Source organism: Drepanopeziza brunnea (genome assembly GCF_022702325.1).
Source record: "Drepanopeziza brunnea f. sp. 'multigermtubi' strain 214-2 chromosome Unknown ctg6, whole genome shotgun sequence".
In the NCBI taxonomy this organism is placed as follows: domain Eukaryota; kingdom Fungi; phylum Ascomycota; class Leotiomycetes; order Helotiales; family Drepanopezizaceae; genus Drepanopeziza; species Drepanopeziza brunnea.
In genome coordinates, this window is record NW_027094069.1 from 1660540 (window position 1) to 1679505 (window position 18966).

Below are 18966 nucleotides of genomic sequence, written 5' to 3' on the forward strand. Positions count from 1 at the left end.
GTTGTTTATCTTACTTTTGTTTGGTGTCGCTTATTTAGTACGTAGTAGGTAGGTATGTACAACTACGGTACGTCTGTATGTATGTATGTATGCAACTGGATGCAGCGACGTGACACGGCGGCGCAAGCGAGATACGATGATCGTACGGCACTCACTACGGAAGCAGGCATCACGGGGTCGATGGTAGATAGATCTACATACCCCTTGAGAGAAGTAAGTCGAAAGGCAGACATGACGCGATGTAGTAGATACCGGTAGATAGGTATCCCTCAGGAGAAGTCGAAAGGCCCCGGCTCTGAATATGAACGCGCTCGCCGTGGCCGTAGAATAAATATTACTGTTATATATGGAACCCGCAAGCCGCTGAGCTCCTCTCAGCGAAGTCGTTCCTTCCTCCCTCCCTTATTTGAGGGTTAGTCAGATTCCTACGATTTTAGAGCTCTTGAGATTGATGAGATTCGGGCGAGTTTGATGCCGGGCCGGTCCCATCCCATCCCATCCCGCCGCCTCTACGCGACCCCTCTCTCTCTGTTGGTGTAAATTACAAGCTGTGATACAGAATCAATCATTTTCGTTCGCTGCTAGGGACCTACGGTACTATCTAGCATAATAAGTGTGTGGGCCGGGTATGGATTACATATCTAGTATCTTTCACGATTCCACGATCGGCTGGTGGGCTTTAAGGAGAGAAGGAAGGGGGGGATACTTTTCATATTCTCGTCGTGGGTTGAGGTGTTGATCCCCCCGCTCTCCCCCCCCCTCTCCTCCCCTCCCCCTTTTTTCCACATGAATGAGCTGCAAGCGGGCGGGCTTCCAGAAGTAAGATCTTGTTCGTCTTCAAGTTCTTCAATGTTACTACAGTACTATCTCGAACCTTCCCCTTCCCCCTCCCCTTCCCCCGCCGGGCTTCTTAGCTTTCGGTTTTAGCTTTCAGAGGACAGCTACCGGTAGCGATTTGGCGAAAGGAAATCTATCCATCCAGTCAGCGTATCTGCAATATGAGAGAGATCCGGGCGTGCTAAGTCTGCGCTGTACGTAGTACGTACGTAGTACGGTATCTTTCTGAGGTTGGCTCCGGCGGGGAGACCCGAGTCCTTCTCTGGGACAGGTGATTTTCTTGGTTTCTTCCTTATCGTGGGCTGTGTATGCTCAATACTGTAGGGTGTCCAGCACTAGCACCCTTCCCTATGCTATGCACAGATAGGTGATGCTGCCGGTATCGATGCTTGGATGACTGGCTGGCACTGTTGCTAGAGCTACCACGAGTACTACGTACATCTCGTTTACCTCGGGGGACTTGTATGTCCCAGGGCCAAGCGCCGGGTGTTGCTTTTCTGAATCTGGGGAGTTGGCACCTGGAGTTGGCGACTGTCGGACGCAGGTCGAGCGGCGATCTTCTTTTCAGATGTGAGTCGTGGATGGGTATCTATTAATGCCTTTTGGTTTATCTCCGATCGTGTCCATCTGTTTTTCCATATGCGGTCTGTGTTCATCGGGTGTGAAAATGTGCTTGCTTGCTTATCTCTGTTGCGCGCACAACACAGGAGACTCCCGATCCGTTGACGTCTACCGAGCCGTGTGGTGTCGCGTAAATTGCCATCGATGATGGGGCTCGCCTTGTTCAAAATTTAAATCAAGCTATTACAGCCAGTCTACGTGATGATGAAGCTGCAGTCCAGCTTCTTGAAAGGTTAAGTGTCTCCGATTCCGCCGTTGAATCTCTCGCTGGCTGATTGCCCTCTCTGCGTCCGGGTGGTTGACTCGCTCGCAAGATATTCGCATCACATCAACAACAACAACAACAACAACAACAACAACACCTGTCAGGCAGAGACGCACAACGCACATCCGTGGCTCCCATCTAGGCAGCTCAGTATGTGAACCGATTGACTTACACTACCTTATCATCTGCAAGTCCTCAAAATCGCGCCCCGAGTTTCTATCTACCTTTTGGTCTTCCCACGAACTAGTGCAGACTGTCTACCTCGGAGCAGTACGTTAACCTGGGAGAGCCAGCACCAACCCACCTCTTCCCGGAGACTCCCTTGAGGAAATGTCCTCGAGGTCAAGAGGCGCAGCAGCGTGAGAGTCTAGGAACGGCAAACTGAAGCCGCCAGCAGAGGCCTACCCGCGTCCCATCGGTCCTCCGAGCTGGCTACCCGAGAAGATTCGCTACGCAAGAGAAGTCCCGTCGGTCCCGACTTGTGGTGCCAAACCCTCCTCAAACACCGCCCCAGAAAGCGAATGATGATGTTCCAACGGCCGGTCCAGAACCCGATCCTTTCCCAGCTATCATCCCTCGAGAGCTGTCCCAGGAGACAGCCGCCTCCCAAGCTTCTTCCCTCCGTAGAGCTCTAGGGCCAACGAACTTGTGACCACTCAGATCATCTTTTGAAGGAGGGAGTGAAAGATAGACGAGAGCAGTTTCGAGAATCCCTTCTTCCCGCTTTACGCAAGAGCTTACAGGAACACCATCATCCTACGCGATCAACGACACATACCCCAAGCGCCATCAAAGATCCCACGGGATCGGTCCCAGGACACGCCGAGCAGTCACAGCTCTACAGGCGCTGCAGCTCATCGAACACTTACTCGAGAGACAACCGCAACCGACACATTCGTCACTGCTCCCCAGACTCCCTCGTCACAGAAGACGGAAGACGCGTGGGTCGATAACACTCGGGAGTCTCTCCCCCGTGGCCGACCAACGGATACCCACGACAGCCCACAGGACCGGCCGGCCGTGGCCCCAGACGACGACTTACACACGAACCGTCTCTCGCACGCCGACTCCCTCGAGAGCCCCGCGCCGCATCTCCTGTCCGGCGGACGACCGCACATCATGTCCGCAGAACGCCCGTACGTCGCCCCAGCAAGCCCCAGCTCCATCGCGGGCGCGGGCGCGGGTGCGACTGTTCTCACTCTCGCGGGCTCGGAGAAGAGACGTGTACGTTCGTCGAGCGTGGTTGCTGCTGTCTGTCCAAGCTGGGACCGGGTTCGAGACAGCCAGAAGGGAGGCTACGAGTTTGCCGTAGCGTAGCGGGATGGCGTTTGGAAGACAGATACGGAGACGGATGCGGACAAGAACACGATGGGGCCTGCGCAGGAGGTGATGGAGATGGGAGTAGCGAGGGCGACGACGATTTCGGAGCGCAATTGTGCTCACTGAATCCCTCGCTACGATTGCAGATGTCGCTGCAGCTGCAGCAGAGCGTATCAAGGTTACGGACTACTCGACAACGAGGGAGCATGTTACGGTTACGGTTACGGTTGCGGTTACGGTTGCGGACCACACCACCACCACCGCGACGGCTGCGGTAGCTGCGTCTGGGGATCCGCCGATCGGGTTAAATCAGACACGGCCTTCAACGGCGGCTGTGCCGCAGATCCAAGTGCACGCAGGTTGTGGGCAACGACGCTTCGAGTTTGAGTGAGTGAGTGAGGACTTGGCGACGGTAGCCTGGATATCTGGTGGTTGTCTTGCGTCGCGCGTTTTGTTGGCAGTCGGCATGCTGCTGGTGTGAGAGGGGTTGATTGTTGGAGATGGATGTCCAGGGGGATACGCAACGAAGGAGAGCTGGGGACCGGTAGTTGTCGAGCACTTGGGATCGAGCGATCCGGACAGAGAGGTAGCTAGCTAGCTGCCTTTTCAACTCTTGGAGTACGAGATGGTTGATCAGGAAAGATAAGGTATCTTGTGCCTGCGCGTTGGTGTGCTTGCCGGTGATGGCGGCAGGCAAGTAAGTAGTCGCTTGATTCCCACTCCGTAAACACATGTCGTGGTTCTTTTCTTTTTCGGACACTGAAGCCTCTCTGTCTTTTCATTTTCGTTTTCTCTTGCATTCCATTTTCATTCCATTTTCATTCCATTTTCATTCCATTTTCATTCCATTTTCATTTTCGTTCCATTTCAATCCACATATTGGATTCTCACATTGCCGAGTAACAACTGGCCCAGTGATTTCCAAAGTGTCTTAATCGATCAATGATATGATGACATTATCAGGTCGTAAATTCACCATGTATCATAACGGCCGCATGATCTATATTCAAGACAGAAGCGCGAGCAGCTTATAGCAGGTTGGGTTTGGTTGGCGTTCACTAGACAATGAAATTTATCTAAATTCTGTCTTAGTGGAAATGAAATGCTCTTGCTGCTTGTAGGAGCTCTAACCTACCTCTACCTCTACCTCTGAGTGACCCTAATCGCTTTGAACTATATTTAGATAACTGCGGAGTCAGATCTGCCTCTGCATCTGAATCCAAAGCATGTTGTAATCTTGAAAGGATATTGTTATTGTATCTCCCCCGCGGCGATGCGCGATAGGACGGATCAAGAATCTGAGCTGCCGAGCTCTACATACCATTCTTGAAGGGAGGCGGCTGTGATGAAGAGGCCCGTGAAAGGTCTGGGGTTGGAGTGATCGTAGACGAGCCTGTTGCTCCTTCTTGTATCCTTCGTTTTCGTTCCGAGACCCTGCGTACCTAGAGTAGGCTGAAGGAGGCCATGCGGATCGATGTCCGAGAGAACCCACCCGCGTTCTGGGCTGCTTTCTCTGGATAGGATTGACTGATGGCAAGTCATCTTGACTGACAACCGCAAGGGCAGGGATGGACAGAGACAACAGTTTGAACAAATGACTTGACGACGTCGTGAAATAAATGAAGTAAAGCGCTGTTGGCACCTACGCCTGGCGCTACTGTAATAACCCCATCCACTCGGGGGCCCAGGCAGCAGGAAAACATGCAAAAGTCAACATTCAAGTCCGGGAAACCATCTCAACGGTAACCCCCATACATCCACCTTCTTGACACTGTCATATGTTTCGTAGCAAACACGCCCATTGTGAAAAGGCAAAAAACAAATACAAAGACTTGGAAAGGTTTATGCGGAGGATCGTATTCGGTAATTCAGATCGAGAATATACCAAGGGCGGATCTTGCTTCGCGGTCCATGTCCACTGCTCTTGTTCGTGGGACTGGCGTGGGAGCTTGGTATTGTGAAGAAGAGTCTGCCGTCTGAAATTCGCAAGTCCATTGCTAAAAAGGATATGGGAGATACACAACCGCCGCGGGCAGCGCTTGAGGGAAGATGACAGCAGCGCTTGGTGGTTAGTTGGAGAGGGACTCTGGTCGGCCGTTCATATGCATGGTGCGTGTTTTGGCAGCGTCGTTAAAGGAAGGCGATGTGGTTGCGAAGAGAAGTTACGAAAGCCTTGAAACGCTCCCAAGTCTCGACTCGGCTTTGGTGATGCCGTGGACGAGGTGTAAGGCGCTGAGGTAGCCTTGTACGTCTTAGATAGTCTCCGGCTATTGCAGGACTGTGATATCCAGGAATAACGGAGAGAAAGAATAATTCTCTTGGTTGTAGCCTCACTTATGCCTGAGGCAGGATATCTCATTCGGGCCTTAGCGCGGTTACTGGGGCGACGTGATTGCGGAGTACCTCAATACCCCTACTTTGGCGATGAACTCTCTTCAACCAACCCATTCCACATTACTCAAGCTCGAACTCTATCTCCACGCGAAGTGCTTGTTCTCGCTATCTCCCGACATACTACTAATGCTCTTGTTACACATGGCGCGAGCGCGAGCGCGGCCGCGAGTGCGAGTGCGAGTGCGACCATATCGCGTGATTGCAATGCCCAACTTCAAGACGTCGAAGTTCAGGAGTTTCTCAAATCTTTCCGCAGGTGCTCAAGGTTTACATTCAGCCCTCCCAAAGACCATTGCATACATTGTGTGTGCTGCTGCGGTCGCTGTACCAGGCCTCTGGTGGCTGACACCTTCCTCTGACGAAGCTCCACGTCTTGATCTCGAGGGACCACCCACGAAGCAATTGGTCTTCGACACAGGTCCGTCAAAAAATGCGGTGACGCGTATCTTATCGCAGAACTCATATTCATTCATGGTCAAAACCGTCTCCGGCGTTAATCGATACGATGGCACCCAACTAGCTTCAAATAGTGTGTGCGAGGACCGATTCACACATGGGAAGCTTCCTTCGCCGTGGAACGATAACAATCAGTGGATGGCCTGGGGCGTTTTCGATGGTCATGCAGGCTGGCAGACAGCGGCACTTCTCCAGAAACAACTCCTGCCTTTTGTGCGATATAGCTTGGGCAATATTGAGCCTACTCCAGGAGGGGCAGTGAGATCCGACAAGATGATCCAAACTGCTATTAAGAAAGGGTTCGTTGACCTCGACGAAGCCATCATGGAGCTAGCCTTGACTGCCGCTCAGAGTGAAGAACCTCTTCAGGACAAAGTGAAGAAATCTGAGTCTGCCTGGGCAGGCTCATGCGCCTTGCTAGCTATGTATGATCCCGCGGCAAGCACACTACAAGTGGCGTGTACAGGCGACTCGCGAGCAGTGTTGGGACGGGAAGATTCGGACGGCAAGTGGAGAGCTATTCCTCTGTCAGTGGACCAAACGGCCAACAATCCAGAGGAAGTGGCGAGAATCAGCAAGGAGCACCCTGGCGAAGAAGGCATAGTTAAGGACGGAAGGGTGCTAGGGCTTGTAGTTTCACGAGCCTTTGGCGACAGTCGGTGGAAATGGGCAGTCGAATTACAGAAGGATCTGAAAAGGAGGCTTTATGGCCCAAGACCCCTCACACCAAAGTACGACATTCGAACACCGCCATACATAACTGCCGAGCCGATTGTCACCACGACGAAGATTGATCCAAACAAACCCTCGTTCTTAATCTTAGCAACGGACGGTTTATGGGATACCCTCACCAATCAACAGGCCGTTGATCTGGTAAAAGGATGGTTGGAATCTCGAGCATCTCGAGATTCGAGCCGTACACCAGAGCCTACGCACGAGCCATTTGATTTTGGTCACTTTCGGAAAGGTGTGAGCTGGAAGTTTGTGGCGGAGAGGGCAACCTTTCAAGATGACAATGTTGCCGTGCACCTGGTGCGAAATTCACTAGGCGGAAACCACCATGAATTACTCGCTGGTCGGCTTGCCTTCAGTTCTCCATTCTCCCGGAGCTTGCGGGATGATATAACTGTCCAAGTTGTCTTCTTCAATGTCCCAGGTCTCGAATCCTCAACTCAAAAGCCCACGTTGCTTGACCGTATGCGGCCCAAGCTTGGTCTTCGGTAACGCATATATCCTATGTCTTACTCAAAAGCAAGTAAAAGCTCGAACGAGTCTCGCTTATGTGAGTGCGCCGGGCCTACTCTGGATGAAAGATCTAGGAATGTGAGCGAGGTACGTCCGAGGCTTTCTCGAGATCTGTTTTCAAAGACTGGAGTGGCCATAACCCTGTCCTTTGGCGTTCTACCCTGGCAACTCGTCTCTCGGATCAGAAGGAAAGGAACTGGAAATGGGGTGACGATTTCTTTCAACTCATTTGCCTCGATATCATGAAAGAAGTTTTACGCCTCAATCTACCCTCGCGTCGAATTTACCGGCAATTTCCAGCCGAGAACAAGATCAGCGTACGACTGAGCCGGCTGGATTTCATCACGAGAACTTTCGTTGATATCGCCGGGTCGTGCTAGTAAAGGGGAGAAGCAATTGGATAGCGCTGTAATATAGCTGTTCGTCCGAAGCGCTGAAGTAGATTGACGATATCATCTGTCTAAATAATGTACTCTGGCGGGGAGATCCTAGAGTCATCGCTGCATCGAACGTGGCCAGCATTAGAAAGGGCAATCGCTAGGAAGAATGAATACGGCAAGCGGTCAATGAATATTTGAGAGAATTATGATAGTTACATGGATTATGCCACTTTCCCAAGAGGGTCTGATATTGAGGTCGGTAGGTTTACGAGGCGTATTTCAAGGCTGTACAGCTCATCTAAGGTATATGCAGGTGTCGATTAAGATATCAGAGAGAGGGCGAGGAGCTTCTGGTCAGAATGCAGCCTGCGGTTGATAGTTAGCCTGTGTGTATTCTTGTCAGGCAAGTTATCAGAAGATAAGATAGACGACGAATATTTGGCAGAGCGACAGACAGTCCAAGTCTTGTATACCGTATATACCTTCGGACACTCTGTTGGATTGATGGATGTCCAGACAAGCAAATCTCGGCGCCGGCTTCGGCATATCACGTGAGCATATGGGATTCCGGTTTTCGGGGATAACGAACGAATGGCAGTCCGGAGAAGGATCCAGACCAGATCTGAAGCTCTGAATACGGTCGGGGACTCCGTGTAAACTACAGACTTCTACGAGATGCACGGAATCATTGGCGCTTGCATCCTCACCGACCGAATGACAGTTCGACTTGAGTGTCACACTGACGCTTCGTTGTCCTGTGCCCGCTTGCGTCAAAGATAGATACTCTGTAGATATATAGATAGGCAGATAGATAGATAGATAGAAGAGATGCAGCAGAAAAGTAAATACCTACCACCAACCACAACCGCAACCGCAACCTCGAAAGTCAAGTCAGATCGAGTCGCCACTTCGCAACAGCGCTTTTGCGACTGACTTCACCCATACGTCTCCTTTTCGCAAGATTCATTTTTCCATTTTTCCATTTTTTCTGTTTTTAAACGACGTCATCATCGCAGCCATCAACAACATTCCACGAATCCCGAACTCTTCAGCCTTGTCCCAGAGCTAAGGTAAAGCAGCTGCACTGGCACGGCCTTCCACCCAACCAGTACTATCCCGCATCTCGACCAGCAACCTCGGGCATCTACGAATCATTAGAGACTCGGACGAAATATGCTGATCCGGATATCGGATCTGTTGTGAACCGACCGGGCACCGGCGAATTGCTTTGTTAGCAGGAAGGAGCTTGACCAAGACTGCTGCTGCGGATGGCCCTAGGAACGAGGACACCACTCGTAACTCGGAGGCACTGAGTTTGCAGGAAAGACAATACTAGGTCGGCCGACGCGCTGCGAATGGCGCCCTGCAACGAATCCGATTAATGGCGCTCCTAAATCCCACCTTCATCTTTGGGGTGATAGTGCTCGCATACCTATTCTCCTTTATCATATTCGCCGTTCTCCGGATCCTCACCGGCATATCTATCCAGCGCATCGGCTACTTCTCCTTGAGGCGACTCGCGTACACGCCGAAGGATGGCATAAAAATCGAGATCAGGGGACTGGGATTGAACTTGCACCGGCCGACCTTTGCACAGCCGACATGGGTCAGTGTCGTCCTTAGGGAGCTGGCAGTGACTATCGACTTGAAGGCTGCAGACGGAGAGAAGGGCAGCGGTTCTGATACGAAAAATGGAACCAATGGCACAGCGGACGGGGCCGGTGGCTCAGCTTGCGACTCTAAGCCAAAGAAGAGGCCCTTGTCGAACAAGACGAGCTTTACGCTTCGAAGAAGTAAGAGCTGGGAAAAGCTCACCCATGCGAAGGAACGGATCAAGCGCTTGCACCGGAATATCAACTGGATCCGTATGGTCGATGTGGTGGCTACAAATACCTCTGTGACAGTGGTGGACGTGGGGCAGATTCAAGTTGGGAGCTTTACTATGGCGGTGGATACGCGGCGCAAAATGGTAGACAGAGGGAGGATGTTTTCACATCTGAAGATGCCCAAGAAAGAACAACGACCTGCGGAATGGATGCTTACAGTTCGGAGCGTCCTCTTTACTCCCGAAGGCAAGGACTCCCTCGAAGTACTCGATCACGCGACCCTCAACGTTCATGGACTGCTGTATAAAGAATTGGACGGACTCCGAGATGCTGCTATTTCGCTAAAGCTGGGTCGGGTACATATACCATACGATGACATAAATACTTGCATGAATAGTTACAAAGACTGCCGCAGGCCACACGTAGAGGAAAAGTCGGAAACGGAGGATATCTCTGTCACGGATCTGATCGAAGAGCTCGACAGACCAGGTAGCCGTGAACAGAAGCTCGTTCAAACCGTTTCTGACTCCAAGGAGTTCGCCAGTTCCATTCTGCGTGGGATCAAGGAAGTACAATTCGCGGTCAGTTTCGTTGGATTCTCGAAGAAATTCAGCGCCGTACAGCCTCGTGGTTCACCCATCTATCTCAATGCGTCGATGAAAGAGGTTGGCGTAGCTCTGCACCGACTTGATCAGAAGTCGCCGGCGCATCGGATGTATTTCTCTTCTAAGGACGTTGCTCATCAAGCTCTGGTGGCGGCACTGGCTATTTCTGTTGGTGTTGACGATGGAAATGGGAAATCCGATAGACTGGCTTACATACCAATGGCAACCACAACAGTACGAACCACTCTTCCCTCAAAGACGGTGGAATTCGCTCGGGACTGTAGTGCTGATGACCGAAATGCAAACATCTTGTACTCGAATGTTGTCATCACTTCGCCGTCCATTGATCTGGACCCGAAGCACCTGCCTCTGATTCTGGCACTCTTACAATCCAAGCCCAAGTCTCGGAAATCTACGCAGCCGCAAAGGCATGTCATCATTTCAAGGCTACTGCCAAAAGCCAACGTCAAGTTCTCGATGCACGAACCAGTCGTTCGAATCGCGCTCCCACCTGTCGAGAAGGATGCGGCTGAAGATGATTTCGATTTGATCATCTCGTCAATTTCCTCGGTATCTTTGGACATCGAGTCTTCGCACTCTGCAGTGGGAGAGCTTCATTATAGCCTAGGCTCGACGCTTAGAGTACAATCCCACGATCTGTACTACCAGACCTCGTCCGGAGCGCATTTTGACCTACTTCAAACTGAATCGTTGGAGCTGAAAGCTCAGCTCAGCGCCAACCCGGAAGTTCAAGTCGTGGCAACTGGCAACCTTCAAACCTTTTCCATTCACATGGTCCGCCCCGAGATCAGTGATGGCGTTCGCCAAATCGTCCGTCAGTTACGGCTTAATGTGGAGCCGACGAAGAAAGTACATGCCAAGACAAACCGCAATCCAAATTTCATTAGAGCATTACCACCTTGGCTCTTGCATTTTCAAATCCAAGGCTCGGACTTCAGCGCGGAAGTTGCTGGTGTAGATGAAGATATCTCTGATGATACAAGAGGCGTTGCTCTGCAATTACAATCATGGACAACAGAATACAAGGCACACAAGGTGCTCGCGGATCGAAGAATATCACGTCGCAGAGCAGCAAGTCGGTCACTGACACCAGACTCTGACATGTTCTTGACTATGCCCCAGTCTACCCGAAGAAAGCATCAGCAGAAACAGCATCCGACTGATGGTCGGCGTATGGCTGTTTACATCCGCGGCCTGGAGGCTTTCATCATCGAATCGACTGAAAAATGGGAGGCTGAACCTTTCGTTGCGATACCGCGCTTCGAAGTCGCACTCTCAACTTCAAGTGATACCCAGGGTCCAGTCTTCCACGTCAACTCGCATGTGAAGCAGCTCCTTGTCCAGTACTCTCTCTATCGCCACTATTCTGCTGGAGTTGCTATCACCGTCCTGAGGAAAGCTTTTGTCCGTACCAAAGCAGACAGGGATGAGGAGCAAGCGAGGGTGTCGACAACAGCGATGCGCGACGCTGAATTGCTATCCCCTGTCAGATCTTCAGATGATTTTTACACTCGCGATGCGCCGGAATACCCGTTCACAGCGAGTGAGTTGGTCACTATCGACCTCAAGGCGACGCTGGTCCAAGTTAAGGCACAAATGCCTTCCGACCCAGCAGTGATGGTACAAATATATGGCTTGGAAGCTGGCCGACATAGGTGGTCGCCTCCCTTCTTGCACGCCAAGCTTGCGAGACTTTATGCGGACGCACCAAAAATGAAGCATGTGTGGGCAAGGCTTGTAAGTATCAAAGGTCTGCGAGTGGACTTGCGTGAGAGCCGTCGGAAACGCAGCAACGGCCAAATGGAGGACGAGAAGCTCATTGACGTGAAATCTGAGGCTATAAGATTAGCTATCCCACATCAGCTCGTTCTTCACAAAGTTTTTGACAACTTTGTCAATACACTGAAGGCTGTTCAACAGCTACACCATCGCTTTGTCACCGGTACAAATGAGTACATTCTCAACAAGCGTCCAGAAGGTCCGAAACATCTGCCAAAAATCTCAGTCCGAAGCAGACTTCTGCTTTTTGAGCTTGAAGATGGTGCATTCGAATGGAAACTGGGCGTGATATATCGCACCGGGCTAGTTGAGCAATCACAGCGCCTTGCACGTGAAGCGGCATTCAAATTCAAGGCTAAGAAGATCGAGGAAGAGGAAATGCGCAAGGATTCTTCCCGTTTCCGCAACAGATCTGCTCACCCGCGGGGCCGTAGTACTCAAAGGGATGCCCATGTCCCGAAAAGAAGTCAGAGCGAGGACGAGGCCACTGATAAACATCAATCAAGAGGTCATCGTGGTCGCAATATGCGCTACGACCCTGAAGGCACCTGCGGAATATCAAGCTCAGCCAAAATTTCTATTGGAGAGGCCCATGAGAGACTGCAGAAGTATAATTCAGAGAGCTGGAAGCGACGAATTGACCGCGTCTACGGAAAATTTAAAAGTGGAATGAAGGATATTCGTGCTATCTTCTGGGGATCCGAACAGCTTGACGACATGGTGGATGTCGAAAATATACTTGAGGTACCTCAACGTCCGGCCCTGATGGCTACCTTGATCATCGATCTTCACATCACGATCGATAAGCCGTCATTCCCAATGCACCAGCTACCCGACTTCATCCATCGCGTAGGGAAAGGCATGCCCTATGACATGCAATACTCGCTCTTGGTCCCTATGCACGTCCAGATAGATATGGGAGAAGCTCGAATGACCCTGCGTGATTATCCTCTGCCTCTCTTGCATGTTCCGGCCATCAAACCTGGTCAGTCTACTCGACTACCTGCCTGGTCCCTAAAGTCCGATTTTGTTATCGCCGAAGAATTCCGAGGCCGCGAATCAACGCGGCATGTTAAAGTCGATATCATTCCGCCGAACAGCCCTGAATCGGGGACGTCAAATGTGGGCGGGTTCGCCATTGATGTCCGGAGAACGATCTCGCCGGTCAAGTCATACTCCGACATCAAGGTTGATATCAATACAGGATTCCCCACGCGCATAACTTGGGGTGCATCTTTCCAGCCAGCTATACAGGACATGATGATGGTAGTCGAGACATTCACCAAGCCTCAGGTTGATCCATCAGACCGAACTGGCTTCTGGGACAAGATCCGGCTTAGTTTTCATTCTCGTGTTAGCGTGGCATGGAAAGGGGATGGCGATGTCCATCTCATGCTCAAGGGAACCCGTGATCCATATTCCATTACTGGCGATGGTGCAGGTTTTCTTATGTGCTGGCGTAATGACGTTCGGTGGAACATATGCCGCGAGGAAGACCCAAGAAAGTTCATGACCGTAGACAGTGGTGAATACATCCTCGCGATTCCGGACTTCAGCCATCAAGCCCGTTCGATGTCGAAGAACGTTCTGGATAGCGATAGTGTGACCAGTGTGGATAGTTTCAAACGTGGTGCGGCCTTCAAAAAGGTTATCATGAAGCTGTCTGGGAATGTGCAGTGGCAAACCGGCTTGACGTTTGAACGGAATTTGCAAGAAGACGGCAAACGGTCCTTCGATTTTGAGCCCCATTACAATGTCATTCTGAAGGAACCACAATTTGCGAAGGGATCGCCCGGCCAGGAATACGACGCTTTCCGAGGATTTAGGAGTAACCACATACACATGTCGATTGCCGTCAGAGCACCCGTCGAACGAGAGTGGTCTGTATCAAATCTAGAAAACTCCAGTAGCTACAACACTGTACATCTGACCCCTCGGTTCTTCTCCCACTTCTTCGCCTGGTGGTCGATGTTCAACGGTACTATGTCACTTCCCATCCGCCAAGGTACGCTGTGGCCAGGCATTGAGAAGTCCAGCAAGAAATTTGGCCGGCACCTTGCTACGATAAAGTACAACCTTCTTCTGGCTCCTCTGTTCATCAGTCACATATACAAGCACAAGGATGCCGAGGATTACTCAGAAGACGTTGTCTCTGCCACAGGCTTGAAGATGAGACTCGACAGCTTCATGCTTGATATGCACCAACGTCGTGAGGAATTTCCCACCCACGACAAGGGCCGCAAGACACAGGGCACAACCACTGGTATGAAGATGCACCAAGCGCAACTGGATCTTTTGTCAGCCGATATCCGAGCTATAACGGCCAGTATCGCTGGTACAACCCCTGAGGATTTGCAGAAGGCGTCCGCCTCTCAGCTTGTGTCCCAAGCGGAAACTCCTTCCATCGATCTGTCACGATTTGAAATCCCAGACAACGACTTCAGCTGGATCGACATGGATGACTTTGTCGAACTGGATTGGATCCTGCCATCTGAGGCAAATCCAAAGACAAAGATCATGCCGCTGGCTTACACCCCTCGTTTCACGTATTTCCGCCAGACTGATCACGGCGATACCATTTCTGGAGACCCCGACAGATCGAGCCCATTTGGAAAAGAGCAGACACATTTCTGTATCATGAGCAAGGATGATGACCCTCGTCGCGTTCAATGCCAGCTGATAAAAAGTCGCCTTGGGCAGCTTGAAACCCAGATGGAGTCTCATAACCAAGCTATCGAATACGCCGCACTTGAATGCGTTAGAGATGATACCAATCCTTCCCTGAGAGCAGATTTCGAGCTACTAAGCAAACATGGCAGTTTCCTGCGAGACAAAAGGCTATTTTTAGAGTCGATGCTGCGTCGCATGGCCATGCGCATCCATACGGACAAGAAGCGTGCAGTACCCGATGGGGATGCCGATGTCGACAGCGATGGCGAAACAACGTCTCCCAAGGATTATGATGAAGCTGCCGAAGGAATGGACACCAATCCTGGCTCAGATTTCGTGAGTGACTTCAACAATCGTTTCGTCATTCACAATATGCAGTTGAAGTGGAACAACCTCTTGAGGAACATAATCCTTCGATACATACACCAAGTCAGCCAGAGGCGCGGATTCGTCTACTATCTCTCCAGACGAGCTGTCAAGTTCATTCTCGATATTGTTGACGAACAGAACAAGGCGAAGGCAGCAAAGCAACACCCGTCGCCAGAGACCGATGGCTCTCGTAGAGGCTCTGCAGCTGATGTTCCGTACGGCGAGCCTGGTCCTCAAGAAGTCGAAGAGCGGATCAACGAGCTTCTCGCCGATGGCAGGGACTTTATCAACGCAGACGACACTGATACCCAGGAGGATCCGGCTCTAGAAAAGGGTGAGAAGGTTTCCTCCGAAGATCTCCGTACTGGCATTGGCCGCGAGTTCACGCCACAGAACAGCTACCACGTACGACTTATCGCTCCTCAGATTCAGCTCCAAAGCGAGAAGAATCCTAAAGCTGTGGTTCTGGTCACCGCCAAGGGTATGGAGCTAAAAGTTATCGAGGTCATGGACAAAGACCGCATATCGGACGTCATCAGTGGTCTGGTGCAGCGCCGATTTTCCGTGGAGATGGACAGCACACAGTTCTTTGTCACGCATCAGAAGTGGTTCTCATCACAGCTCTTGTCAATGTACTCTGGAAATCATTATGGTGTACCCGCTGGTACTGCCTGGCCACCCTGGGTACCCATGGAAGTCATGTTTGACTTTAAAGTTGATCCATTCGGCTTCAAACGGATTGTCCAAAAGACCTCCGCTACCTTGAGGTACGACAAGTACAACACATTGCGACTCAAGTACAACGATGAGATTAGCAGCGAAGGCACTTATGCGGTCGCTGAAGACAATGTCGAAAATCGGATGGATCATCTCTACGTCGAGTTCCCCCAGATCTTCGCCATCTGCAACTCAGCCCAGTATTATGCGATGTACATCATCGTACTGGACCTTCTGATGTACAGCGAGCCTCTGGAGAAGACCAGAAATGAACGTTTGGAGAAGATCATGCTTGCATCAGACTTCAGTGATTTACGAGGTGCCCCGGAAATGGTCATTCGTTTGCAGGAACGGATTCGACAGCTAGAAGAGATCAAGGACCTATTCCAGATGAACTCGAAGTTTTTGGACATGAAAGGGTGGGAAGATAGGCTTGCTGTTGACAGGGACCTAGCCAGCTGCGAGGATGAACTGTTTTTCATGATGAAAGCCATCACCTCTTCGCAGAGAAAATACGACGCAACACAGACCAGCGGGTTGCTCAGGTGGATCATTTCGTCGAGTCAAATTGTTTGGCATCTCATCCGGGACAACAATGAGCCGCTGATGGAATTTCAACTTCAACACGCCGAGTACGATCGAGTGGACAATTCAGATGGGTCGCACATGAATTCCATGTCGATAGGGAAGATCATTGGGCTCAACCTTTTGCCAGATGCTATCTATCCCGAGATGTTTGCTCCCTACTCTGATCCTGAGCGCGGAGTTTTCAACGAAGGCGAAAACAACAAGATGTTGAGTGTAAACTGGAACATGCTCGAAGCAATTGCAGGTATTCCTGTGATGGACCGGTTCGAAGTCAATCTCTTCCCTGTGAAAATTCAGCTCGAACGTGAGGTCGGAAAACGACTCTTCGATTATATGTTTCCTGGCACCAATGATACAAAGCCTACATCGCCGTTCATGGTTAAATACATGCAACCCGTGGACGACGAGGGTGAGGATGAGAACGGGGAAGAGCAAAGCACACCCACTATGGAGAAGCAACCTAATATCGTAGCTAGAGACAAGCATAACAACGAATATAAACCACGAGCAGGATCATTTGAGCTGCGTCTCCAGCCGACCATGAACTCGGAAGCTCGTCCGAGCACCTCGTCCGCGCGCAAATCAAAGGCTTCTAGCGTGTACGGACACGGACGAGAACACGAGAGCAATCATTTCAGACTGTTCCAGTCAAGCAACAAAACCTCTGCAAATTCTCGGGGTGTGTCCGCAAAGACTCTGGCCAGGAAACCATCGAGCGAAAGCCTACAGTCCAGTATGGCATCGCGGCCAACTCTAGGCCGGACGTTGACCGTGGGCTCCGCAAATGATGCTAACTCAACCCATACGACTAACAGCGACTCGAAGAAGCGGTTCGGGATTCATCGCCACCCAGGTAAGAAGGCAGAGCCGTCTGATGACCTGACGAAGATGATGTCTCGAGCATCTGAGTACATGACACTTGCACATGTCAAGATAACAAGTGTCGTACTCTGTCTGAGTTATAAAGGGAACGGGGAGCGTAACCTTGAAGATGTTCACGACTTCGTCTTCCGCCTGCCTTCTATTGAGTATCGTAACAAGACTTGGTCGAACCTCGACCTTGCGCTCGCTCTGAAGAAAGATGTTATTCGAGCCTTGATTTCCCACACCGGTGCTATCATCAAAAATAAGTTCAAGCATCGGCCAACAACTGCTCAGCAGCATCGCCTCCGAGAACTTGCCACAAGTAGCATGCTTCTGAATCCTTCCAGCCAAGACAACTTGCACGACAACAGCGATGCAAGCAGTTCTGTGTTCGAAACGAGTCTCAGCGCTGCTCGATCTGATCGGTCGAGAAGTCCCCGGCGATCTTTCACGTCGAGTAACAGTATCGGCCTCAGCCAATTGAACCGGACACCTAGCGACTCCAGCAGCGTTCTCTCGAAGCAATCGCGCAACCAAAGCATCCAATCTTCGCTGATGATGACCCCGATGGTGCAACGGGATACTATCAAGACAGACCCCGACAGCGAAATGCCTGGTCCGAAGAGCGGGAAGAGCAATCACGAGTCGGGGCTGCTGGCTACGCTGGGTCGCTTGAAGAAGAAGGATAAGGATAGCTCGCCAGGCTCGAGTGGAGGCCAGACGCAAGACAACAATGATGAATCGACGAAGAAGAAGAAGGGCATACATTTCAAGAAGATCCTCGGTGGCTTGTCGAGCGACCACTGAAACACGATATGTATTTCTTTGTACGATATTCACGATGTGCTTTGGGGGCTGGGGGCCCAGAATGTACAGGATCAGGCGGAGGAGAGCTTTTTTTTTTTCTCTTTTTTTTCTTCCGGTAGCGAAAACCTGGGTAGGGCGGCGGCGGCGGCGGCAGCGGCGTTTTTTGGGACTCTCTGGAAAGGGCGAGGCAAGGCCAGGCGAGCGAGTCCTGTTTGCTGATTGGCTTTCTCGGCAATTTCTGATTTTTCCCTTTTTTTTTTTGTTAGATTACGTAAAATATAGGTTCTGGCTGTCTCTCAGTTAGCCAGTCGGAAATGAATCAATTCATATGTATAATCTCGGCTAGAGCTTGATTTGTTGGGCCTGTTGTTGACATGCTACCGAAAGCCGTGCTCGTGCTCGTTCCTTTTTTTTCTTTCTTTTTTTTTTCTTTTTGATAAATTTCAAGCAAGGTATCCATCATCTATGATCTAGGTAGGTAAGTAAGTACCTCCCAAACGGCATTTGAAGATGAAGATGAGGGATGGATGGATGGGGTTCGGAACCAGCGTTCGATCAGGTCGATTTCACTTACTTTCACTTTACTTACTTTACTTACTTTACTTACTTTACTTACTTTACTTACTTTACTTACTTTACTTACTTTACTTACTTTACTTACTTTACTTACTTTACTTACTTTACTTACTTTACTTACTTTACTTACTTTACTTACTTTACTTACTTTACTTACTTTACTTACTTTACTTACTTTACTTACTTTACTTACTTTACTTACTTTACTGTGACCGAGGGCCCGCAGGTTCACAGTCAGCACACTGACTATTAGACTTTAACTACCTGTCGGTACCTACCTACATCAATATCAACCCAGCTTGGTTGGGGCCAGCTCGGCTACGGATGAGCATGCCTCGCTTACACGGGTATGCTTCGCTTAGCGTGGCATACCCTCAGGGGCCCCCAACTTCCTTGTAAATGGTGTTAGATCGCTACGTAGTCTCGTGAATACTTCTAATCGTCTAGAAGGAATCCACTCCCCCGAACCTTGGGGGGCAGACAAGAATCAGATACCATTTTTGCCGACAGTTTTGCAATGGCAAGGAGCTAGGTACGTGCGCCGCACGCTAGGAATGAGCGTTCGCTACCGGCGGTCCAACACCACCACATCTTTTCTTTGTTTGTTTGTTTGTTTATATCAAGTC

The 18966-nt window shown here is 50.6% G+C and overlaps 4 protein-coding genes across 5 annotated transcripts; 3 read left to right on the forward strand and 1 right to left on the reverse strand.

Moving 5' to 3' along the window:
• Positions 1-910: 910 nt before the first annotated feature.
• Positions 911-1493, reverse strand: L3040_004310 (uncharacterized protein; the record flags this gene model as incomplete). The annotated part of the gene is made up of 3 exons (XM_066154533.1): positions 911-970; positions 1047-1155; positions 1288-1493. 3 exons carry the CDS (start codon positions 1491-1493, stop codon positions 911-913), a joined length of 375 nt encoding a protein of 124 aa, XP_066011933.1.
• Positions 1494-2053: 560 nt separating this feature from the next.
• On the forward strand, positions 2054-3434 carry L3040_004311 (uncharacterized protein; the record flags this gene model as incomplete). The annotated part of the gene is made up of 4 exons (XM_066154536.1): positions 2054-2064; positions 2111-2371; positions 2467-2951; positions 3190-3434. The coding sequence occupies 4 exons, from the start codon at positions 2054-2056 to the stop codon at positions 3432-3434; spliced, it is 1002 nt and encodes a 333-aa protein (XP_066011934.1).
• Positions 3435-5641: 2207 nt separating this feature from the next.
• On the forward strand, positions 5642-7117 carry L3040_004312 (uncharacterized protein; the record flags this gene model as incomplete). The annotated part of the gene is made up of 1 exon (XM_007288912.2): positions 5642-7117. The coding sequence occupies one exon, from the start codon at positions 5642-5644 to the stop codon at positions 7115-7117; it is 1476 nt and encodes a 491-aa protein (XP_007288974.2).
• Positions 7118-8899: 1782 nt separating this feature from the next.
• Positions 8900-17764, forward strand: L3040_004313 (uncharacterized protein; the record flags this gene model as incomplete). Of its 2 annotated transcripts, XM_066154543.1 has the most annotated exons (2): positions 8900-12011; positions 12071-12084. In XM_066154543.1, 2 exons carry the CDS (start codon positions 8900-8902, stop codon positions 12082-12084), a joined length of 3126 nt encoding a protein of 1041 aa, XP_066011935.1. The 2 variants fall into 2 exon arrangements, with proteins under 2 accessions (XP_066011935.1, XP_007288973.2); XM_007288911.2 differs by having other exon boundaries at positions 8900-17764.
• Between the last annotated feature and the right edge of the window lie 1202 nt (positions 17765-18966).